Source organism: Falco cherrug, chromosome 1, assembly GCF_023634085.1.
Source record: "Falco cherrug isolate bFalChe1 chromosome 1, bFalChe1.pri, whole genome shotgun sequence".
Lineage (NCBI taxonomy): Eukaryota > Metazoa > Chordata > Aves > Falconiformes > Falconidae > Falco > Falco cherrug.
This window is the reverse complement of record NC_073697.1, coordinates 41,421,734-41,447,107: the sequence shown is the minus strand read 5'-3', so window position 1 is coordinate 41,447,107 and position 25,374 is coordinate 41,421,734. Positions and strand designations below refer to the sequence as shown.

Below are 25,374 nucleotides of genomic sequence, written 5' to 3'. Positions count from 1 at the left end.
GTGCTCTGTGAGGTTGCCTTGGTTTGAGAAGGGCAAGTTTTCTGCTCCTTGTGCTCTCTGCTGGCTGTCCCTAGCTGCTTAGTCTCAGAACTTCTCACAGACTTAATACTTTAGGAGAAATCCTCTTAAACCTGAAATAGGATACAAACATCTTCCCCCTCCTCCTCTTTCCCTGGGGGAGCAGGAACGGTACTTTCTTTATATAAAGACACTTTACTGAGCTCATATGCATTTTTCATGGCACACTGGCTGAAATCCCTACATTCTGCAGGCAGCACCTCCTACTGACCTACCTCTTCTCCATTTCATTTTAAGTCACAGAGGTTGCTTTGTTGGGCTGCCACGGGTACTTGATGTGCTTCTCCATCTCCCACATCCTGTCCTTGGTGCTGCTGCTGACCTTCTGCACAGCAGTAGAGATGCTCCCCTTGCTTTTGTTACTCGCATTTGCCTTTTGTTGAAGCTTTTAGGGCCAGGGTGCATGTTTGCAAGCGTGTCTAGATGTTTCCTGTTGTTGGGATTCTATGGTATGTGTCTTCTTGGCTCATTGTTTCCAAGAGGAGGAATGGAAAAGTGCCGAGATCAAGAGCTCCCTAAGGTCATCAGACGAGTTATACCTAGTCACTCCACAAATAAATCTTTATAAGTCAGCATTTACACTATAGAACTTCATGCAAGTTGATTGCGAAGTCACTTAAAGTGCAACAGAATAAATAATGTTAGCTGTTATGAGGTTAAGGCTTTAAAGGTGGATAAGTACCTATTTAGCAGCCATGGAGGACTGGTGACTACAAAGCTATAGCAAACTCGTACCAAATTCTTGTGTTTAGTTCTTGGGATAGAGCCTTGGTGTCTCAGAACCATGCTTTGCATACTGGACACTCATATTTTTCATTATTCATCCCTTCTTCCTAAAGAAAAGAACACAAGGGTGTGCGATAGTGCCATAGAACCACCTATGTGCCCAGGTGCTGAAGGCATGTCTTTGGCTTGTCAGCATGTGGGAATATCTGTATGGAAACTGGCACTTGTGGAGACGGGAACTGTTGCGACTGAAGTCAAAGCAGATGGGATGCACAGACTGAACCTGCCCATCTAGTTTATGCTTTATTAATTAGACATGTTATCGAAGTAATCTGATTTTCCTTTTCTTTTTCCAAACCAGTTCTTCTGCTTCTTTGCCCACAGAGGTACTAATGAGGAGCACAGTCTGAATCTTTAAGACTTGCATGGCAATGCTTGTTTGTCATGGTCTCTACTAATGCTGTAAAAACTTTGGGGTGAGAACTCAGTGGAGCTTTGTGAGCTGTGGGTATCATAACCTTTGGAGTTGATGGTACTTTCCTGGTAGCACATCCTTCTCCTGCCTGCTATCAGTGTTTTTAAACACTTCCACCCCGTGTGTTAAGCTGTGTTGCTGCTTGTTGTAGGATGCTTAAAAACTTACATGGATCAAAAAGGTGACTGGATAAATTCATGGAAGGAAAGTGGAAAGATCCCTGGGCAGAAACAGACAGTGCTGGAGACTGGGAAGTGTTCTGGGGATAAAATGACATGTGCTGGTGTGGGTCTGACCTTGCTTCCTGGACTTGCTGCTGGTTGATGTTAGAGGTATTGAATTAAAGAGATTTTAGATGTGGTCTGTTGTGCTCATTCAGACAGTCTTCAGCTGTAACTATGGACACTAATTTTTTAAGATTTTACTGAGGGACAGAAAAACCTTTTGGAGGTTAAAGCACTTGGTTTAGAGGTGGGGAGCAGAGGTTTCCTCAGATTTCCCTTTGGACCTCTATTCCCCTGTGGGTTAATGTCTGCATCCTGAGTGGCAGTTCCCATATCTGTACATGAGGGTGAAGACTGTAAAACCCTTCAGTGTTGTCTGCTCACGTCTAATATGGGAGACAGAAACCTCGTAAAGCTAGCCTGTGCCTGAGCATCCACCTTTCAGACACGTGGATCTGTTTTACAGCTGCCATTTGGCGAGGCAATAGCGAGGTCTATGGATTTGCTTTATGTCTAACGCTTTTCCAGGGAAGATATTAATTCACTGAATGAACCACAGGATCAACCTTGCACAAATGGGGGAGAAAATGGCTGTTAGCAATCAGTTTGTCAGCAGCCTTGGATATTGCACAGATCCCTTCCTTTACAGCAGGATGAGATGATGACCATGTCCAGGCTTTTCCTTGCACATGCACACAGCGTATGTTACCCTTGAAGTCCTTTTCCCAGCCGTGGCATGCCTTTGTGCATGCAACAGCGTCTACCGTGTTAATAGGTTGCTGGTGTCTTATATCAGCAAGTTAATTGAGTCCCTTAGTGCAGGGATATTTCCTGCTGCTGCATCCTCTTTCTAAAACTGTGTGTCTACCTTGGGTACTTCACTGCTGATGAAGATATGTGATGCTGAGCTATCTGCTGTCCCTGAAGCCAGCAGAGGTTAAATTGCAGATAAACCCTTGGGATTGCTTTCAGGGAGGGGGAGGGAATATGCTCATGCTGAGAGGGCCACTGGAATCATTTTAATTGAAGTGTGTTTATCATGCTTACTGTAAACACAGCAGGAGATGGCTGCTTCTCTGGAGCCTGAAAGCCGGGCATCACCCTGCAAGGGTGTATCGATCCTGGAAAGCTATGGGGCACAGGTATGCCAGTAGAGATCTCAGCTGGTTTGTTTGCAGCTGAGGATGAAACCTCTCTGCATCCAATGCTTCCTCCTGAACTCGTGTCAAACTTTAATGATTTTGTAACACAATTTTGAGGCTGATTGTTCCTTCTGAAAGCAAGCAGCTCTGTTGCTAGGGAAGGCGGGGGGAGAACCTCAGAAATACTAGTCTTCAGCTGTCCGACACTGTAGATAACATTGAGTCACTGCTGAAAGCCTCAAAGCAAAACAGATGTTCATTTTCTAGTGACTAAGAATTAAAGGTACCAGATGAGCAAAATTTTAACTGAAGTATTTAATCTGTGGTTGGCAACTGAGACAAAGCATGAGCAAACAAGGTGCAATGCAAAAATGGGCCTCTTTTCTTTCTTAGAATTGCCTGCATGTTTTCATTAAAACTTTTTCCCATTTTTTTTCTACTTTTTTAAATAGGTCTTTCCGGCTTGACTCATTCTCACTGTAATTGTAACCTTTGGTACTGGGTGGGAAGGCGATTATTTTGCAAGGCATGAGGCCAGTGGTAGGGTGAGTGGGCTTTTGTTGCCGCCTCTGTCATTTCACTGACAGGTCACTTCTCTAGGAGTGTCTTGTGTCTGTGAAGTTGGGGATAATTATACTTGTTCTCAAAAAATAAGGAAACTGGACTTAATGGTGCATCAGCTTAGCCTTACTTTTGAATTCATGAATGAGTAGAAGACTTTGAATCTGAGTGCGACTGTCATACAGCTGTTATCCTTTGAGTAAGAGACAATTTTTGAAGACCTTTGTTCTTAAAAAAAATAAAAAAATCAAAACTCTGATCCCAGGAACCTGGGCTTTTTGAACAGCCAACACTGGAACCTCCTTGAGATGTTTCTGGTCTAGGTGTTGGGTTCCCATTCCTTTGATTGTTGGTGAGAAACAGGCAACGCTGTCTGGCTGTTTGAAACACAAGTGCTGCATCCCTCCTTGCCACTCAAACCTGAGCACTCATGCAGAGGAGTGTACAATTTATTGGTGGAATATAAAAGGGAAGGATTTGTATCCTGGCTCCTCTTCTCAGCAGCACTGTAGTGTAAGTGCTTGTGGGTTTCTCAAATCCAATGAATATCTAACATAAAACACAGAAAGTCCTGAGAAAGAGGGCCATGGCTAGAACCTCCCTCCTAGGTAAGTCCATTAATCACTATGTTATGTACTTTCTGGTGTAATGACTCTCATATTTGGCCGCTTGGCATCGTAGCATCATCAGGGAAGGACAGAAAAGACCACGGGCTGACTAGGCTGCTCTCCCTGGCATGTGGGAAGTGGATTTGAACTGCTGAGCCCAAGCGGGAGCTGAAGCCAGGGCTCCATCTCGCTGGTCTTGCAGGATTTAACTTATTGGCAAGTTCTAGATGGTTTCTATTAAGTAAAAAGCTTTTTGGATCTCTTCTGAGGGTGCCTCCCTTTGTAGGCTTTCTGAGGAGCTTCTATGCTGAACACTTAATCTTCCATCCTACTTAAGGGAAGAAGGGCAGATACCAAATCTCGTTGGCACCTCATTTCCCTTAATTTTTGCATTTAACTGTTCTTGGTTGGGCTTTTAAGAGAGTCTCTGCCAAAATCAAGAAACTGAAAATTAAAATAATTATTGTGGTGATGAAAGCAATAAAAGAGGCCATCAAGTTCCCTTGTCCATGTGCAGTGGAGGAAAGGAACAGACTGGGTTTAATCTGATCTCTGGGACATGCTGGGCTCCAAGAGTTAATTTTGCCCCTGGCTTCTCTGTCCATGAGTAATCCATCTGTACTGGAAGTAAATGGCAATTTCTTGCAGTGAGGATAGGCTTCACTACTGGAGAATATTATGTATATTTATAATCCATATAGCTGGTGTTCTCTGTGCCTTTTTTACTTGTTGTTGATGTAAACTAAACTGCCTACTGATGAGCTTGCCCGTATGATATCAGATTTCATAGTGACCTACAAGTGTTTTTCTTTCTTGCACGTGCTGTTTCCCTGCAATTTCTATCACAGCAATAATCAAACGGTATCCCCTCAGGAAGACTGAGTAGATAAATGTGAGATTCTCCAACTTCTTTGAGGCAAAACTATAAGTACAGATAGGAGATTGAGCCACTCATCCAGGCACTTGATGGATGACAAAGTCATCAGGAGTGGTCAGCATGTGTTTACCAAGGGGAAGTCCTACTTGGCAAACTTGAGAGACTTCTGTGATGAACTGACTGGCCTGGTAGATGAGGGGAGGGCAGTGGATATTGTCTGCCTAGGCTTCAGTAAGGCCTTAGACCCAGTCTTCCCTAAGATCCTTGTAGAAAAGCTGTTGATGTACACAGTGGATGAGCAGACAGTGAGGTAGGTTGAAAACTGGATGAATGATTTGGCCCACAGGGTGATGACCAGTGGCACAAAGTCTACTGGGAGGCCGGTAACTAGCAGTGTACCCTGGGGGTCAAGACTGGGTCCAGTTCTGTTGAACATTTTGATTAATGAACTGGATGATGGGGCAGAGTATGCCCTCAGCAATTTGCTGACAACACCAAACTGGTGTGTGATTGAAAAGAGTGGCTGATACTCCACAGGGTCATGCTGCCATCCAGAGGGACCTTGACAGGCTGGAGAAATGGGCCAGCAGGGACCTCATGAAGTTCAACAAGGCAAAGTGCAAAGTCCTGCCCCTGGGGAGGAACAACTCGAGGCACCGGCACGTGCTGGGGGCCACCCCACTGGGCAGCAGCTTGGCACAGAAGGACCTGGGAGGCTGGTGGACACCAGGTTGTCCCTGAGCCAGCAACGTGCCCTGGCTGCAAAGGCGGCCAGAGGTGTCCTGGGCTGCGTCAGACAAAGCGCTGCCAGCAGACCGAGGGAGGTGATCCTTCCTCTCTGCTCGGTGCTGGTGAGGCCACACCTGGAGCGCTGGGACCAGTGCTGGGCTCCCCAGTACAAGAGAGACAGGGACAGGCTGGAGAGAGTCCAGCGAAGGGACCGGAGCATCTCTGCTGTGAGGAAAGGCTGAGGGAGTTGGGGCTGCTCAGCCTGGAGAAGAGAAGGCTCGGGGTGGATCTCGGTGTCTGTGAACACCTGCAGGGAGGCTGCCAGGAGGACAGAGCCAGGCTCTTGCTGGTGGCCCAGTGACGGGACCAGGGGCCGTGGGCACAAACTGAGACCCAGGAGGGTCCCTCTGAACATCAGGAAACACATTTTGAACATCAGGGCATCTGGCACAGGTTTCCCAGGGAGGTTGTGGATTCTCCATCCTTGGAGATCTTCCCAATCTGTCTGGGCACAGTTGCAGGCAGCTGGCTCTGTGTGGCCCTGCCTGAGCAGGGGTTGGACCAGATGATCAAAAGGTCCCTTCCAACCTCAACCACTGTGGGATTCTGTGAGGCAGGGAGGCTGAGGTCCTCAGGAAATAACAGGGATCAGCTGAGCCCTCTGTAAGGGTATGGCTGTATATATAAATGCAGCTAAATTTTGAATCATATAGCACTATATGATCACATCTTGTTTGTTAGATTCCGTTCTGTGTAAATGTAAAATGGCTTAATAATTCCTCTCTTGCTGTTTTGTATTAATTTGTATCTTTATGCTGTGTGTTTTCTTTCACTTGCTTCCTCCTTTCACCTTCCCAGATGTCTCCTCAGAGCAAACTTCCGTGACTCTTATTGTTCTGCTTATTTTCATTCTTCTTCTTGGGTAAATGTATTATTTTTTTCTAAACATGGTTTCCTAGAGCTGTGCAAAATGCTCTTTCCATGCTGCATTGTGAAGTATTAGTTGCAAAAGAAAGAGCACCGGAGTCCTAATTCAGGTACATTTCTTTCTTTATCTATTTTTCTTTTTAGAAGTGACTAAAGCCACAAATAAATAATGCTACCTTTTGCTACCATCTGTGAATTCAGGACCAAGCTATTTCAGAGTGGTATATTTTAATGCTTTCTTTATCTGTTAAGGAGGGGAGAAAAAAAGGTTATTGCTGCTAATGCAAAGAACAATCTCCCACAAATTGTAGTCTGTGTTCCCATCTACCACTAAAACCCAAAGCAAACAAAGATTCGTGCAAAGACAGGAAGCATTTTGGGTGTAATTGCCGGTAGGTCTTTGCTTTCACAATTTTTGGTTTCACCCAAAAAGGCAGCTGAGCAGTGCTGTGGTTCACTTCAGTGGATTTATTATGAGCTCTCGCTGTGCTCTAATTTGACATTTTTGGCAGCTCTGGGAGTTTTAAAACATCCTCTGCAAGAGTCTCCTGGCCACGCTAAATGAAAATGTCCCATGGAGGAGAGGGAAGGGGCCAGTGCATGGCAGCACGGGTGAGCTACACCCTGATGACAGCCCTGCCCGCAGGCTCCTTTACTTTGGCCTCAAGCCTCTGTTTTCATAATACCGTCCTGATCCCTTGCTTTCTGCTTGGATCGGACTTAGAGGACCCTCCAGTTTGACCAGATGGAACTGGGAAGCAGATCTCTCCCATCATCTGAGCCCAGGAGGTGGTAGTGTTGGTAGAGCCAGTTGGCCTTGGCTATGTTAGAAGACTTCACCAGTACCAGGACCTGATTTTGGGGCTGCTTTGGAGGCTGGGAAAAAATCAAATCTTGAATATGGTCTAGAAATCTGTGGAACAGGTCTGGCTGGCTGCTGGAGCTTGTGTGTTGATTAGCTGGATGGTGCTACGGTGCAGCCCTGTGTCATGGGTGAGGTCTCACCTGTGAAGTCCTTGTGGCTTTTTCTGGTGTATTTATCTCTTGTTCATGTGAGTTTACCAAACAATAACTGGACTGTGATTTAGGACCAGGTCTTTAGGGTAGTTTGTCACAGTGATGTGTAATAGCCTAATAAAAACATAACTGCTTAGCTTTAATGTGTCAAAATGACTCATTTAAAATACCATATTGGAGGTATGAGGGTCTAGAAGAGAAGTAAGACTTGCATGGGAAGGCAATATTGGGTAATGGACCAACAGCTATAACTGGGGTGGGGGGATGGCGGAAGCTTATCTTCCGTTTCAGATCTGAGGAAGTGGTTTGTCTGCCTGAAAAAATGTTTTTGTCCCCCATGCACTGAATCAGTTGGTCTGGCAGAAGTCAGTACTTGCCTGGGTCAATGCATGTGAATTTAGCTACTTGGCAATCCTGTGCATTGTGCAAGTTGTGCGATATATAAACTGCTTAAATATTGATCCAGTTTCCATATTTTTAAATAAAGCTTTCTATAAAACTTCAGCATTTCTGGTCTCATAGTCTCCTAGAGCCCTTCATGAAGTGTGCAGGTAATTTTCCCCTGTACCCCAGTCTGTAAGTAAATGATACTTCTTTCAACTTCCTCCACATACTATCTGCTTTCTATGTGTAATATTCCTGTTATTTATAACTGCTTTATTAAATCCTAGAGGCAGCTGCCACCTGCATTTCTACATTAGATGGAAGTTGAGGTCCAACAGGTTGGTGCATAGTCCTGCCCTTCTGGGAGCAAAAAATTGATATGGAAGTAGGGAAAACATCTGTGTCCCTATAGCTAACCTATCTTTCCCTATAGCTAACCTCCCTTTATTGCCTGAATATAAAGCGGCTGTGTACATCTCCTTCCATCCTGCAGGAAGCCAGGGAAGCAGCAGACAGACATACGAAGGATTATTATATTTGATCAGGCTTTGAAATGGGCTGTAGATAAAGCCCTTGGTGTTTACTGGGCCATTAAACATTTATTAGCCTCTATCCCAGTGTGTTGGTAGCGCTGTAAATAACGGCTGTGATTAAAGGGAAGAGTGGGGTCAGCAGTTGCCTTTTGCACCAATGTTTGTAAATGGAGAAGCAGGTCGTGTAATTTTTAAGAGCTTGGTTGGGGAAGCATCTGCCCAGATGCCTTGGAGGGAAGGGGCAGATGAGCTAGCAGACTGGAGCTCCTTTTTATCACGAGGAAATGCTGAAATCTTAGGAAGTGGGAGAATTTAAACAACAATGAAAAAAGATTAGGGCCAGAGTTAGGAGTTAATTTATCCCTGCCTTTCCTAACAAAAATGCTTAATGCCCTTGGATCAGAATGGCTTTTGAATCTGGATTTAATTAGGTTGAAGAAGGGTTCATGCCCCTCCCCCCGCACTGCCCCAAATAACCCCCCGGCCACCCCCCTGCTCAGCCATGCATGCTGGGCTCATCGAGGCTGTGTTTTTTGCTTGTTGGCATTTCCATCATCAGACTTTTATTTCCCTTTCACCCCCTCCCCAAGCTTTAATAGGGAAAGGAGAAGCATAGCCGCAGGGCTGAGACTTGGCTTGTGGGGTCTTAGCTGCAGCACCTGGTCGGATGATAGGGTTTTTGAAAGGAGGAATATGAAGGGATTATTTTATTGCTGGGAGGCTACAGCCTGGTGATTCATACTGCAGGCGATCCCTCTGAAGTCAATGAGATTGTAAAGCGTGTAAATCAGTATGGAATTTGGCATTTTCCTAGAAAAGTGGGGGATATTTGTTTTACTTGCATATAAATTACTTCTAATAAGACTCTGTAGACATGACTGATCCTTGTAATCACACCATTGCTCCTTGCAGTCCCAAAGTTACTCTTGCTATCCTCTCATTTAAAATAATTAAAAAAAAAAAAAAAAAAAAAGACTTACATGGGAAATACCTGTGGTTGCTGCTGGGCTGCAAAGCATTGCAGGGAATGACTCAGGCAGGAGCGTGTCCTCGTGTGCTTGGGACCTGCGGTGTGAATGCAGAAAGGAGACAGTCTTGTTTTCACACTCTCTCATTTTGAGTCTCTGACATATTTGTGTTCCACCATTTAGATGTCATCAGGCTGACTGGTAATTAGAGGGAGGCTGTTTTGCTACAAAGCCGGATTGGGAATCCACATTGCCATGAGCAAGCCTGGTTTTTTTGTTGGGGAATGCAAAGTGGCAGAGTAGGCGTTGGGGGAGCATTGCTGCACCACGAGGGAGAAGGTGCTCTGCTGCTTCTTTCCTGTCTCTACAGAATATATGTCCTTTCTACAACAACTGAAATGAATTGATCGTCCCATTCATCAAATGGAAATATAAAAGCTGTCACTGCAATACTTAGAGATGGAGTGGTGATATTTGTTCTTTCAGTGGTGCTTTGCAGCCTGGCAGTCTCCATCAGCTACACCAAGATGCTTGGAAGCAAACCCGGGAGGCATCAGTTCTGCTGCCGGCTTTGCTGCCTGGGTGCTGCTGGGTGGTTTGGGTGCTGTGCGCAGCGGCTTGCTCTCTATATGAGAGGGCTTTAATGCTCTAATAATAAAGCATTATAACAAAGAGCATCAGCTTTTTACTTGCTACAGTTGAGGAGGAAGTTGAATTTTGCCAAGATGTTCTAGCAGCGAGGGTGGTTTTAGCTACTTGGGACTTGCCTTACCTTATAAAAATGCATCTTGCCTGTTTATTTGTTTTGCGGCATGTGGAAAGCGTGACAATCTTTGGTTGAAAATGAAATCTAAAACTGGAAGGAGTCATACAGAAAGTAACCAAGAAACTGAATATATATAACTGAATAATGAGAAAATAACCAGGTCCCATTAAGCTGGTTGTCAAGGGAATAATTCACTCGTCTCTCCCCCAGCTTGATGAAATATTGTTTTCCTGTCCTCCTTACTAACATACCTACAACTCCAGAAAAGCCACCTATCCACTCCTGCAGATGGACTGATACATGCCTAATTCTACCTCAGGGCCATTTTCGTGAGCAGGGTGTAGCTTTGAAGGCACCTTCTCCTGTGTCAGGCCTCTAGAAATGTTTGTACAGTTGAAAGGTTTGTCCCCTCTTTCCACTGATGCTGGCTGTCCTAACAAGTGCCCTGCTCCTGCCCAGAGACCTTGCCTTGTCTAGAAGAGAGAAAATAAGGTGGGTTTTAAGCCAGCATCTAGATTTAGATGTAAAATCTGGCAGAAATCTTAGAATGGTTTGCATTGGAAAGACCTTTGAAGATCATGTAGTTCCACCCCCCTGCCATGGGCAGTGACACCTCCCACCAGCCCAGGTTGCTCCAAGCCCCGTCCAGCCTGGCCTGGGACACTGCCAGGGATGGGGCATCCGCAGCTGCTCTGGGCAGCCTGTGCCAGCGCCTCGCCACCCTCACAGGGAAGAATGTCTTCCTAAGATCTAACCTAAACCTACCCTCTTCTAGTTTAAAACCATTCCCCCTTGTCCTATCCTACAGACCCTACTAAAAAGTCTGGATCAAATATAAATCTTTCCAGCTTCAGGCCAAGTGTTGTATATTCCTTGTTGTCCTCTCCGCAAAACAGAAGAGTTTAAAACTAACTTTTTTTGTTCATTGGGCTCCTGGTGTATTAGCAGACTGCATAGCTTTGGGTTACTCCCCAGGTGACCTGAGCTGTGGTCTTCAGTCATCTTCTCGACTGCCTCGATGCCTTCTGCAGGCTGGTGTACCTCCAGCTGTGCTTCTAATGCTTTGATAAACTTATTTTATATGGGGACTACATTAGTGGCTGGGACAGTCTCATTTATATGGGACAGTCCCAGTCATCCACAACAAAATTCAAGCAGCTGATATGGTAAAAAGGCTGTTTGCTTGATATAGCTGCTCTGTGTGAAACAACTTGCTCGTCTTGGCACAAGCCACTAACTGGGTGTTTCTCTCTTACAGGGCGCATCGAGAATAATCATCAGCCTTAAATAAGGATTGATTGCGTACTACCCATCATAGTCCCAGTTCGATATTAATTGGAAAAAGCTTTGACTGTTGCATTGGGGAGGTGAAAAGTTGAATGAGCATCCCTTTTAAGGTAAAGTAGAAACATTAATGAGATGTGTGGGGTATGAAGCTAGTACTGCTGTAGCCTGCATAGGAGAACAGCAGCCTTTGGTGGTGCTGAGTGTACAGATTTCTCATGGATTCACATCTCTGTCTTACATCATCTACATGGTGAAACCTGTGGTCCATCGTTCCCCTGTTTGAACTTAATGAGCATGGTCCTCTTAGACTGGGGGATTGCCTTTGTTTTGATGCAAATTTTGGTGAATCCAGTATTTTCTCTTTATTTACTTGAAAGAATCTTTAATTTTTGAAACTTGTGGTTTGTGCAAGGCATGCAGAGTTGGGTATCAATATGTGAAGAGGATTTATCTTAAGGCTTTTTTTTTTTTTCTTGGTTATACAAACTAGTATTAGACTGAAACATACTGACCTCTGCTATTACCTTGGCACAGATGGGCATATGATTCTGGCATGAGTGATTTATTAAGGGGAGGGAAGGAAAAAACCCAGAGTCTGTCCGAGGAAATCAAGTTCATGTAGAAAGAAGGAAGGTTATGAAGTAAGAAGGGACGTTACTCAGGATGTTAGTGAATTAAAAAACAACATCCAGCAGGGAGTTTGTGGGAAGTTGTTCTGGTCAGAGTTCTTCCCATGAGCTGACTTGAGGAAAAAAAAATGAGGAATGCTTTTCTAAAATAAAAATAAAAATACTTAACTGAATTTCATGTTGTGTTTCGCTACATGTATTTTTTAGTCTGCTTGGCCCACTTTCTGATTCGGGGAAAACTCCTATTGAGCTCAACAGCTGAAGTAATCCCATTAGTTTAGTGAGAAGTGGCCAACTGTCCTAGAAGAAGGGCTTTGTCTTTTGTGCATAGTTTCTCCATAGCTGATCCCAGAAAAGGATTAAGTTCAATGAGACTAAAGTCAGAGACAGCAGAAGTTTGCCTGTGATGCACCTCGTAACTGTTAATAGCCTTAACTTCATTTATTAATCAGTTTTTGCTTGTATAAGAAAAGCCTTTTTAGAGAAGCAAGAGACTGATGAATATTCAGCTATCTGCCAAAATAACACAGGTCCTGTTGTAATCCAGTGAATGTGTATGGCAAAGATGCTACCTGTGCTCTGGCAGTAGCTTTCTCAAAAAAGCCTGTGGTCTAGATCTGCCTGTTGAATTTTCTTAGCTGTTTGTGGTTGGAAGCTGGCAATTAAGTGACCAGCTGGAACCCTAAAGCTGCTGAGATCGGCAGGATGCACCTGAACTCACGTGAAGAGGAGCGGCTGTGGGCTGGAGCCTTGCCATGGCCAGTGCTGTCTGATTTGACTGGCCAGTGTAAACGGTCTCAACAAAATTGCTTGTGTGTGAGTGGTTTGTCTTGCATGATGAAGCCAGATGTGGATGTGACTCTGTTGGCTGGAGTGAAATGGTCTGACAGCACTTCGGTTCTGCAGCAAAATTATTTCGGAATAAGGCAGCAAGGTCCATGGCTGAGTTCATGGGACTTGTTGTTCTGCTGTTTCAGGTAGTGTGGACTGCTAGGCAAGACGCAAAGTTGGATGCTGGAGTGCCAGAGGTGTCCATCATCCTGTGAGCCTCTTGACTGTTGTGGGTTGCTGTAAAGGTGGTTTGGGCTGAGTCGTTTTTCTCTCTGAAACTGGGGTTCTGAAATAGCTGATGTTAGCTGGAAGGGCTTGAGCACCCTTTTATGCTTTTATGGGTTGCTTTTTAAAGTGTTTCATTATACATCACTTATTGATTCATGTCACAGTTCCAAAGCATTCAGATTTGGATTTTGTGGGAGAAAGCTAATGCATGAAGACTGTACAAAGCTCTCCACTCAGATGTATCGCTAGATTTCTGGGCTTTGTTTTCACTGGTCACATTCACTTGTCACAAGTTACTGTCCTCTTTTTGTCAGCCATTTCAGTGATGTGGCCCATTTATTCTAGCTCAGACTTAGCATGGAGTATAATGCTGGCAGACCAGGGAGTCTGCATTTACAGAACGCATATAAGAAGACTTCAAATTTTAGATCTAAAACCTTTGTTACGTCCTAAAAGGTTCTGCATGTGTAATTGGAAACTTTGGGATCCCAAACATCGCAGTGCTCCCAGGTCTGGTGGCACCTCTGAGTAGAGGTCACGGTCATCTTAAATCAAAACTAGCTGAACTGAAGAGGAGAAGGGAAGGAGGGTGGGGGTAGAAACAGAGCCACTAGCAAACACTTGACACCTCTCCCAAAGAGCAGGAGTGGGAATCATAGAATCCTAGAAACGGGCTGCCCAGGGAAGTGGTGGAGTCAACATCCCTGAAGGTATTTACAAGACACGTAGACATGGAGCGTAGGAACATGGTTTAGTGATGGCCTTGGCAGTGCTAAGTGAACAGCTGGACTTGATGACCATAAAGGTCTTATCCAACCTAAACGATTCGTGATTCTGTGATATGATAGAATATTTGAGCTGGAAGGGACCTTTAAAAGCCATCTAGTCCAGCCCCTCTGCAACAAGCAGGGGCATCTTCAACTAGATCAGGTTGCTCAGAGCCCTGTCCAACCTGACATTGAATCTGGCATTTCCTAGCCAGGGATTATTGCACCAGCTCACTACTACCTGATCTTCCAGGGCTTCGGTATCTGTCCCAGTTTAGCCTACTAGACAGCACAGTTTCACTGAGCCTTGTTGAGTTAGCCCAGGGTTTTCCACCATAATTATTTTCATGATCCCAATAGGTTTACAGGATGGGTAGGGGGGAAGAGTGCCCCATGACATTTGCAAATAGAACAAGGGCGGGCTTATCTTCTCCCCAAGCTTTAGGCCACCAGACTTGCCTGAGGCAAGCCTTAGGCTTGCGTAAACAGTTGTGTTTAGAGAAATTGAGGGCATTATTCAAAAACGCTGTGCTGTTTCAATGCTATACTAGCAGTAAAGAATGTGGCACAGCGGCAGCTTTGTAGGAGATTCAGCTTTCAAAATCCGCAGAGAAGCCGCCGCTGCATGCAGCGGCTCCGCTCCCAGCAGCAAGTCGGAAACTCCGTTTTCGGGATTATGGCCAAGAGACGTTTCTTGGAAACTCTTCCGCGTGCAGTGTGAGCAGCAGGACGGGAGGTCTTGATTTGAACTCTAGATGATAAAACCACTGAGGTTTTGGCAGGGCTGTGTGTTTGGATGCCTTGTTCTTGGCCTTTCTTGTTTGGGTGTATAGGTGAACCCCTGCCTGGGCTGGCTCAGAAGCTTCCGTCTGACTTCATAGCAAGCTGAATTTTCCACTGAATAGGAAAGTTTTTTGGGAATGAAACAACTCTCTTATTTTTTTGGATGGAATTCTCCAATCCACTGGCTACACCCAGTCTATTTTTCTGAATCAGACTAGTGCTGAACTTACCCTGCAGGGTCATTAATTTTTCCTAAAGCTGACATTCTTCTTCCATGTTTGCCCTCTCTGACATGTAGTCTTGCTGCTCACATTACCTCTTGGCCCATAAGAGAGAACAGTAGTGTAGGTCACCTGCCTGCCTGCCTGTGACTCACTGAAACTTTTGATTGATTAATATTTTTTTTCTGGTAAATCTCATTTTGGGCAGAGGGGAAGAGGAGGGAATAGGTAGGTAATCTCTGGTTAGATCCAGCACTGATTTCTTCAGTAGGAATCCATAAGCACTGCTGCAGTAAAAGTAATATTGATTGTTATTATTTGCCTTTGAATTCCCCCAAAATACTCCGTTCCCCTTCACACAGAGGTTTAGAGGCTCACATGTACAGCAAGACACGGAGGTAGGAAGGGGAACTGGCTCACTGCAGTCCCTGGAAGAGGTGTGCCCACATCTTGAGACATATAATCATGCAGACAGAGCACTGTTTGGAGATTTGGTTTCTGCTGCCCCAGCTGCTGCAGGGGAACTTCAGAAGAATAAATGGAAAATGGAAGGAACTGTGGATGTAGTGTCAAGTGTTAATTAGTCTTTAGCCTGGGTCAGACGTCCCTCAGTCTTTTTTTCTGTATAGGTTCCCCATCGCTTTCTCTGAATCCTGTCCTTCTGTTTTTCAGGAAACTTTAAAATTTATGTGGAGAAGGAAGGAAAATCTCTTCCTTTCTGCAGGGGCCAGGTCAGCATCTTTTTTTTGAAATCCCTGTGAGAGCAGTTTGTCAGAAAACATTGGGGAAAGCAAAGAACTGAGCCTAGCAGAGCCAAGCTGAGCTTGAATGCTCCCATGGTTTGAGCTCAGCAAGGTGCAGTGGGAGCAGAAATCTTTTTGTTGGTGACTGTACAGAATAAGAAGGAGAATTTCCCAAAGGTTAGGCTTCCTCCCTAAGTTTTCTTCAAGGAGGCCCTGAGAAAAGCAGATACACTGGGAAGTGGGTAACTTCAGACAAGTGCATGTGTGCACCAGTGTGCATACTCACATGTACGTACACAGAGTGCTTTCCCAAATAGCCTAGAACCTGAGAAAATGGAGATAAAATCAGAAGACAATTGAAATTAGTTATGCTTTCAAGGCAATCGGAGATTGGTTGAAATCTTGTGGGATTTCTAAGGCCTCCCAGTGCAATTTCGAGCTGACTGTGGGGAGGAAGGTTTGGTTGCTGTGGTCATGAGTGTCTCAGTTGTGACTGTCATCTATTGCTGGTATTGGACGATGATGCTTTTGACACAGATGTCACCACCAAAACACAGTTATCTTCTCATTGCAAAGTCTTCCTTCTGTTATTTGGCTGCATGCTATGTGTACCCTTTCATGGTGGAGGAAGTCTACCCTGGCTCTTTAAACTGCACAGCACAAATCTGGATTCAATATAAGTTTTGGGTTTAGATTAAAAACAACAAAAGAAGCATTCTGACATGTGACTGAACGTCATTGTTCATCCACCCACATATGTTCTCCTTTCTTTTCATCCTCACCAAAATCTGGCTGCATTTTGTGTTTTGGTCAATGGTGAGTTGCTAGCCTAACTTTGAACTTAATGAACTTTTCCAAAGATCCTTCAGAAAAGACCACATTCCAACAAGGTCTTGGATATCTCTTTGGTCTACAGAGGAGATGGTGTATGACCAAAACTCTTACAAATGCCAGACATCAGACACTGGGGGGTTTACAGTTGAACAGGTGTGGAGTAACAGAATTAGACCTCCATCATGATGGTTAAATGTCTCGCTTCCTGTGATGTGAGCTTGAGAAACACAAGGAAGAGCTGTGCTTTAACTCTAGAAGAACTGGAGTCTTTAGGGATCTAGCAATGGGAGTTCACAAAATACACAAAACTGTATGGGACAGTATTTCATGCTGTGTCATTCTGCATCTGTGCGACTTTACACCAAGAAGCGCCCCACTAACTTCAGAATTTTGCCTCACCTAACCTTTGGATCTACAAACATGTTGTAATGAGGTACCATCAAGCGTGTTATTCTGTGAAATTGCACTGCGTATTTTTTGATATGTTCATGTGAGTCTTTGTTTACCAGTAGAAGTCACCAGTAGAAGCAGGTGTATTATTAAAAAGATAACACATACTTGGGTTTATTCCCTTAAGATGGAAAATCTTTCTTAAAAGAATCATGAATAAAACAAGACAGTGCCTCGTAGCGGGTATTAAGGGAAAAATAGTAATAAAATAAGTCTTTGGAATGGTCTTTCCCTCTGGCATCTTCACTCTGGTTCTGCAATCAGTAATTCAAAGAAGGTTTTGTGGAAAGGAGAGGTGAGATGCAGGAGTTGATATGACTTCCCCAAGGGTGAGAACTTCTAGAGCTGGGACCCAAACATTAATCTCTCTAATTCCAGCTCAACACTTCACTATAAGATTATTATTCTGTTTGATTAATCAGTGCAATGCCTCGAAAGCCTCTATAAAGCCATAATGCTACATATGTATTGAAGAATCCTACTGTGAGTCCTCATTTGTGTATCTAGGAGCCTTTTGCTTGAACTTTGAATGCAAGGAAGTATTCCCTAGCCTTGATTGGTCTTACTCTGAGCTCATCATTAGAGCTGACATGTTGCTAGCTTTCATTGGGGAGCATTGTTTTCAACAGGGGTATAGACTTCTTGGTGCTAAAATGCTAATATTTGATAGGTAAGGATACAGCTGCAGCAATGACAATGTCATTCGTAGTTTTCGTACAGCAATGTGTAAAGTGCTGTGTTCTTAAGCTTAATTTCCTAAAGACAGGAGAATAGTTGCAGGACATAATTTGCATTTGTCAGCCCCTCCATCCCAACCAATCTTTTGAACCACTAAGCAATTTCAGCCACATTTGAGAAACTTCAAAATCTTCAAATCTTGCAGGTTCTGTGAAAATTGAGTAGCAGGGAGATTGAGTGGAGAGATTATAAGACTTCCCAGGCTTGATGGAAAGTCTGCAGTGTAAATTTGCTTCTTAGGTAATCCATATTTGATTAGTAGGATGATGCCAACTCCTTGGTTGAGATCACGGTATTACCCAAGGCCTCATGTGTGATACTGGGCAGTTGTTTCGCCTCTCTGCCTCATTAACCCCATCGTACGTACAGATGACTTCACCTCTGTTCACTCAGAGGCATGTGCTGCCTCTTTTACAGCCATTAGCAGATTTACTGGCAGCACCTCACACATCTAAAATGCTGTCAGTGCCCCATGCCGGGAGACATGTGAGTGTCTAATGCATCACGTTGCAAACTGTGAAACTGAAGATTCAACCCCACTTTAATGCTTTAGCGCTGTAAGCAGCAGAACTAATGTAGCTCAGCATACTAATGAGGGAGGTATTTGTCATTAAGTGCTGGGCCATTAGAGAATGGCCGACATTCAGCTTCACCCTTGAAACCTTTCTGGAAGGCTGGTCTTCCTCTTGGGCTAAGCCTTGTGGGGTCCTTGGCAAACAATCGGCATCACAGCTAAAGCACAGCTGCCAGTGGCAGAAGGAAAACCCCAACTTGATGACTTTCAGGGAAGTAACCCAGAAAATATAATCCTCTATATAAAAGACCTTAAGGAAGGAAGGAGGAGGAACTGATGTGGAAATGATTGTTCTTCCTGGGGAGAAAGTGATGATGAAACTGAGAAGAGACCTAAGCCGGCAGGTTACGATGGGCATAAGAGTAGGATGCTAATAGCTTACAGTATCGCTTGAGGGTATCAGAAATGTTGGTATTTCCATTTTGGAGAACCTCTTCTCCAGCACTGTCTATTCGGGTCACTGTCATCTGTTAATTTTAATTGGATAATATCAATATGAGTGAAAGCATCACTTTTAATTTTCTCTACTTCTGGTAGAAAAGCATTTAGAGCTAAAAGCTTTAAACAGGTATTGCTGTTACCTGGAAATACTGAATGGAGAAGGCTTCATTGAGATGAAAGACTGCTTTATAAAGACCAGTGGGTTTGTCAGGTACTATCTCATTAGGAGCTCACTGGAAGGGAGGTTTCATTGACGCTCCTCAAATTTGTAATCAGGGCAGTTTAAATTCTCTATTTAGAAAGGGATGGGGGAATACTTAGGAGAATTTTGCTTGCAAGAATGGCTTCCACCAGGAGGGGAGCATGTCATGGACAGAGCATGGTGAGGTGGTTTCTGTGATTTTGAGTAATTTTGTGCCAGCCCCTGAGGCTGTCCAGGTTTGAAATGGCAAACCACTGAATTATGTGTGATGTAATAACCGAATTACTTAAAACCAAAATGGCCTCCTGAATATCTGTTCTCTTGACTTGGGTGGAGGGCCTCCAGGAGTGAAGATGGTTTTAGTTTAAATGCTCTTAGCTGTGAAATGTGCATCAGCAATCCCAAAGACACAAATTCTGCTCTAATTGCTTGACATCTCTGCATCTAGCTTTCATGTCCCTGGAATGATCTTGATTTTGTTTCCACTGAGAATGTGAAATTCCTGCTGAACTGCACGGTGCAGAACTCGGAGTAGCATGTTGACACGGTGCTGATTGGGAACCCGAAGAATTTTAAGAGCCTGATGGGAAATTACAGCAAACAAGGGCTGTTGGCAACCAGCTTCCAAATCTAAATCCTCCATGCGCACAATACACTACAATTATAGCAGCTTTCCCAGGTCAGGAAACAAATGCTGTGACTGCTGTATTCCTGTGTGTGATATTTATGACACACAATGTTATCTTTGTAATTGTTACGTATGCTTTTATGTAGTGCAATTAGGGTGGGGCTGAGGTTAATGGTAATGTTAATCGTTTTCATGTTCTTAATTTAGACGCTGAATGCTGTCGTTTAGTAGGGAGTGAGTAACAAAAATTATTCATGCTATTGTAGTGCTGTCACATCTGTGGTGCAGGGAGATGGCTACAGCACAGCCTAAATCAGCAGAGATCACCCAAGCCTTGGATTTACCCACTGATAAGCTCATTCACTTAAGCTTTGGCATTTTCTTCTGCTTGTACCACATTGGAAAGTCCCAAGGGTCTCAATGGATGGGCTTGCTCCAAACCAAACCCTGCGCTGGGAGAGGTATCTGTAAAGACTTCCACCCAGCTGAGGGAAAGAAGCTATTTACCATGTACTTGTTCAGACAAACTTACCTCTTCACATAATGACTTTAATTCACCCTAAATTTCTCTTTTTTGAAATGTGTTCTGGAGATGCAGTGGAAACTAGTGTAGAGTCCGTGGGTATGTGGTTGTAGGGCTTTTTTCTTTCCCACTGCCAATCCATGAGTTGGGCTGTGTCTGGCTACAGATTTTATACAAAATATCAAAAAATAAATAAAAACAATTAAAAACAAAAGTACCACAACACCCAAACCTCCTCAACTTGTTTTGCTTGGTTGTTTTGTTCAGTGACCACTCCTAAAATACAGTTGCTCACCAAAGTTATGAAAATAGGCACCCTGTGCATTCTTAGTATTGGTTGAGGGGTTCAGCTCAATGAAAAATGAAAAAAATACAGATTTGCTTTTTTGTGTGTTTTCTTTTTTTAATTCTGTAGTGTCCAATGAGAGTAGCAGAAGCTGAGAATTACTGCTATCTCCAGGATCAGGTTCTGCTGCTGGTGGTAGATCTCATGGAACTGTTCTGCTGTAGCCTTTATCAGAGGGGAAGTTAAAATGCTGGGCTGCTCAGCTTCCTAAGGGGCTGAAATGCATCTTTTTGCAGCAGTTTAAAGCTAAAAAGATAGGAAGTGCCAGTTTCTTTTTCTAGAAACTGAAATGTTGCGGCCGTCTTCCAGTAGTTACAGAAGGAACACATGCAACCATTTTGCTGAGGATCAAACTTTCTTTTTTTTTATGATGTGCTCAGTTCACAGATAAAAAGCTTATTTGCTAAAGACTGTTTGCTTTTGCTGCAACCAGACCAAAGAGGCTGTGCTCAGGAAGCACCAGAGGGCTGGATGAATTTTATAAGAAAAAGAACAAACTTCTGAGAGTGCTCTTCATGTTGCACTTCCTCAGTTCAGGACTCCAAGTCTTTCACAAAACTGAGAAGTGTCCCATGGGGCCACAGCCATCCTGGGGTGGTGGATTGAATGACAAGTATCTTTTTTTGGTCCGATTTGTGACTCTAGCTTTAATTTATTGCCTCCTCTGTAAACCACAGATATGTTTGCTATTTGCAATTACATGGTGAAAAAAAGGCAAAAAAAAAAGCTTTATTTGGATTTTTAAGTCATTCTTTCTCTTTGCCTTGGCATTTGTTGCAGTGAAATCCTTTTATGAGGCTTGTGGAGAGAGCTGGATTGAAATAGCTTCTCAACAGGACACGTGAAAGGCAGCAGTGGTGCAAGCCCAAGGAAGGATAAGAACGAAGGGTTTATGCCATTGTTGAGACTGGTTAGTGCAACATTCACCCAAGTCAGTTCTGTACGTTGAATATTTTAAAATTGTAGCTCTTTTTTTTTTACCCTAGAAACCCTCCTATCTTGAATTTAAACTGCTTACAGGAGTTGAATTTCAGTGTCTTTTTCAAAAAAATATCCACCTGATGGGCACCTCATGGTCTGATGATGGTGGTCATCATATACACGTACCTCAATTCAGCAATAAACCTGCTTGTTTGTCACTTAATGCAACTTTAAAATGTTTACGCTGGAATTTTCCTGCGTGTATAATAGTTTCTCTCTCCTACTTTACTGAATCTGATAGATTAATTTTTCATTTTCATAGTGGGGAGAAACTTGTGATCCAAATCCAGTCATTACTGATAAAATACTTTCAACAAATTTAGCAAGTGGTCTTTCATGTTAGTTTCTAATCTATCAGTATCTTATAAAAGCAGAAAGCTGTGTATTACCTGGGTAGTTTCCATAAGTGCATGAAGCATGTATGAAACATTAGTCAGTGCTCAGAGAAGATGAAATGTTTTGTTTAAACATAAAGCTTTGCTCTCTTTTGTCCAGAGGAGGCCACAAAGATGGTCAGGGGCTGAAGCACCTCTGCTGTGAGGACAGACTGAGAGAGTTGGGGTTGTTCAGCCCAGAAAAGAGATGGCTCTGAGCAGACCTTATAGCGAGTGGTCTTTAATACTTTAAGGGGGTTTATAAGAAAGATGGGGACAGACTCTTTAGCAGGGTCTGTTGCAATAGGGCCAGGGGTAAATGGTTTTAAACCAATAGAGGGTAGACTCAAACTAAATATAAGGAAAAAATATTCTACAACGAAGCTAGTGAAACAGTGGCACAGGTTGCCCATAGATGGCAGGTGCTCCATCCCTGGAAACATTCAAGGCCAGGCTGGATGGGGTTCTGAGCAACCTGATCTGGTTGCAGATGTCCCTGCCCGTGGCGGGGGGGTGGGGGGTGGGGTTGGGCTAGATGGCCTTTAGAGGTCTCAACCCACAACATTTTATGATTCTGTGATTCTCGTGGAATTCTGTTATGAAGATTATAGTTCTCAACCACAGCTTTCAAGTGATATTGAATCATAGAATCACAGCATGGTTTGGGTTGGAAGAGACTTTAAAGCCCATGCAGTCCCAACCCCTGCCATGGGCAGGGACACCTTCCACCAGACCAGGTTGTACCAAGCTGGCCAGGGCTGGGGCATCTACAGCTGCTCTGGACAGCCTGTGCTAGAGCCTCGCCACCTCACAGTAAGAATTTTGTCTTTACATGTAATCTAAATCTCCCCTCTTCCAGTGTAAACCCATCCCCCCTTGTCCTCTCACTACAAGCCCTTGTAAAAAGCTCTTCTCCAGCTTTTTTGGAGGCCCCTTTAGGTACTGGGAGGCTGCTCTAAGGTCTCCCCCCAGCCTGCTCTTCTCCAGGCTGAACAACCCTGACTCTCTCAGCCTGTACCCATAGGAGAGATGCTCCAGCCCTCTGATTTCAGGAAAGTTGCTGTCTGGATTTCAGGTTGTGGTGGAGAAGGACTCTCATCCATGATGTGGTGGAATTGTAGGCTAAGTGCATGTAGCAACTGAATGTGAAAAAAAGTGACAAAATTAGATTGTTCGTGAATATCTTACTAAATTTAAAAAAATCTAGTAAATGTAAAATTTAGTAAAAAGCCCAATGATTGCTTTTCTGTAATTGCTTTCCATCTGCGTGACAATAACATATACCAACATGAACTCCAGTGGCAATGGGGGAAGGACTGAGTGGGAGAAAACAAAGTTATCTTTTGATCAGTATTATATCAGCTCAATGATAATATTTTGATTAGAAAAGTACTGCACTGTGCCCCAAAAGAGGCACAGGCTTCCTTGTGTTTTCTCTGTCATCTAGAGTTGTTTGTGGAGGGTTGAATACTGCACGGCTTAAAAATACCAAATCACTAAGACCTCACGAGGAATGGATCATCTTTTAATAACTCTGTCATCTGCTTTAAATCCTTTTTATTTCTGCAGCCTGAGTGCCTGGAAGGAAGCTGGAAGCTCTTCACTATAAAGTGACACTGCTGCCTCTGGCTGGCTCTGGCCACCTTTCATGTAGGACTACTTGTGAGCAGGGTCAACTGTATCAAAAGGCCCTTCAGTTAAATAAAGGATTTTCAGCACTGGGGGTCAGGGTGGTCTCAGGGCTGCAGCCACAGCTGCTGCTGTGGTTTCTGTTTGTTCTGGGCATGGAGATGATGTGGCTGCAGTCACAGAATCACAGAGTGGTTTGGATGGGAAGGGACCTTCAGGAAAGCTTCTAATAGGTTTCACCAAGTATTTTCACAGTGAATTGAGATTGCAGGGGAGATAAAATAATACAGCTCTCAAAATGCCTGGAGATTCCGTTGCGAAGGGTGGTAAACTGGATTTCTGGGCTTTGGGGGAACAGCCGTGGGGGAGTTATCAGTAAGCTGAAGCGATAAATCCAGGATTACTGCTAGGATGTTTGCTGATGGTAAATAGACCCGTGAGATGTGCGGCGGCAGCTAGAAAAGCTATGAGCACCGTTGCTGGGTACGGTGCAGATATCCATGAATTGGTTAAAAAAACCCCAAACCCTCAGCGCTTAAACTAGTTCTGCAGGCAGAAGAGGTGGAGATGCCAAAACTGGGAGGAGCTTTGATACCCTGCGATGAAAAGCTGTTTCCTGAGTTGGAGGCTGGAAGGATGGATCCTGTAGGTTAGAGTAACATGGGGACACTGGCTTTCCTATTGCTAACTGCGTTCCCTTTTCACTAGGTGATATTTATTATTTCACTTGGGTTATAACTTCCTCGTTGGTGCATGGGGGTGTGGGAGGGGGAAGGAAATGACACTTGCTTTCTTTGCAGGACGTTTTAAAGATCTGCAGATTAAAGGTTGGCTGTAAGAGCTAGGTGTTACCAGAGATGGTAGAAATAACACGCTTCAGAGAAAATCTTTGCAGGTACATCGGGTGAAGTAACCTGAAACCTGGCGTTCGGGTGCGGCAGGGGAAGATTGCAACCCATCCAGTTCTGCTTTGTAATGTAACACACCATGGAAAAGGGGCTGTTGCTTTTCTTAACTTGTTTTTCCTTTTTTTTCTTTTTTTACTTTTTTTTTAAAAAAAGACTGTAGGGGCTGGGTGGGTTTTGGCCATTCACAAGCTCTTGCTCCTGCCTGGTGGGAGTTGAAGGTAGCTGTGCTTTGTTTGCGCGGTTGCCTCCAGAGCCCTGTTTCCCTTAACACAGTCGCAATCAGGCAGGAAACGGGTTTCTTGTCCGCTGAGCCAGCCTGGTTTTCTCAACAGCGAAAGCTCCCTCCTTGCTTTTTCCCCGGGTCCTGCTGGGAAGGTCTCCAGCTCTGCTCACCCCCGCTCTTGTCCATGCAATTCCCCTAGAGCAATATCAAACCAAAGCTTTTGGTCACTTAGCCTCACCTGACTTTGCACAACGCTCCTTGTAATTTTTGCACCTTACACCTCAAAAAAATCAAGTGCCCTTGCCTGCTTCTTCTCATACCATTGTACAAAATGTGTCTGTCACACCCACCAGCTTCCTTTTAGGTTTTACCCAGCGCTGGACTCCGAGTGCCTTGAATAAAGCATTTTCTGCTGGGACGTGGCAGCGGCAGGCTTTCCTACTGGCATGACCAGACTCTCAATGTGACATTCAGAGCTGTAAAACACTCCCTGACAATAGCTGGTGTTGTTCAAAGAGCGGCATAAATAATTGAGGGGATTTTTTTTTTTTTTTTTTTTTTTTTTTGGAAGAAGAATAACATCTCCCCAGGCTGGCCAGGGAGGCGGCGGGCTGTTTGCATGCACAGCACTGGGGGATAAGTGTTGTAGCATGGAGGGGAATCTCAGGAAAGGGGTGACATCGAAAGGGGGGACTTGAGGTTGTTATCTAGAAGGTTTTCAGCATGGTGGAGCTGGGATGTCTCTTAAATAAGGTGCTGGGACCTCGGTTCCCTTGTATACCCATTTTTATATGGACTAATATAATTCCATCATGCAGATTTTTGGGTGTTTATAGCATGACAGATTGAGTTTGTGGCACAAGCTTTAATTGCTGATGGGTTACCTTGGAAGGCAGGCTCGCAGAGTGGTTCAGGTGGTTAGATGAGGCCTCAGGAGGTCTCCAGACCAACATCCTTCTCCAAGCAGGCTCAGCTGTGAAGCTGCATGAGGCTGCGCAGGGCTTTATCCAATTGGGTCT

At 44.2% G+C, this 25,374-nt stretch overlaps 1 protein-coding gene across 3 annotated transcripts in view; it reads left to right on the top strand.

Moving 5' to 3' along the window:
* PTPRA (protein tyrosine phosphatase receptor type A) overlaps window positions 1-25,374 on the top strand; it is a 133,832-nt gene that overhangs the window by 16,905 nt on the left and 91,553 nt on the right. For 2 of the 3 annotated variants that reach the window (XM_055699510.1, XM_055699493.1), the window contains exon 2: window positions 11,274-11,412. In XM_055699510.1, the coding sequence (XP_055555485.1) occupies window positions 11,395-11,412 (18 nt within the window). In that variant the 5' untranslated portion in view covers window positions 11,274-11,394. Of the gene's footprint in view, window positions 1-11,273; window positions 11,413-25,374 lie in introns of those variants that run through there. The other variant, XM_014276924.3, reaches the window with a different exon arrangement.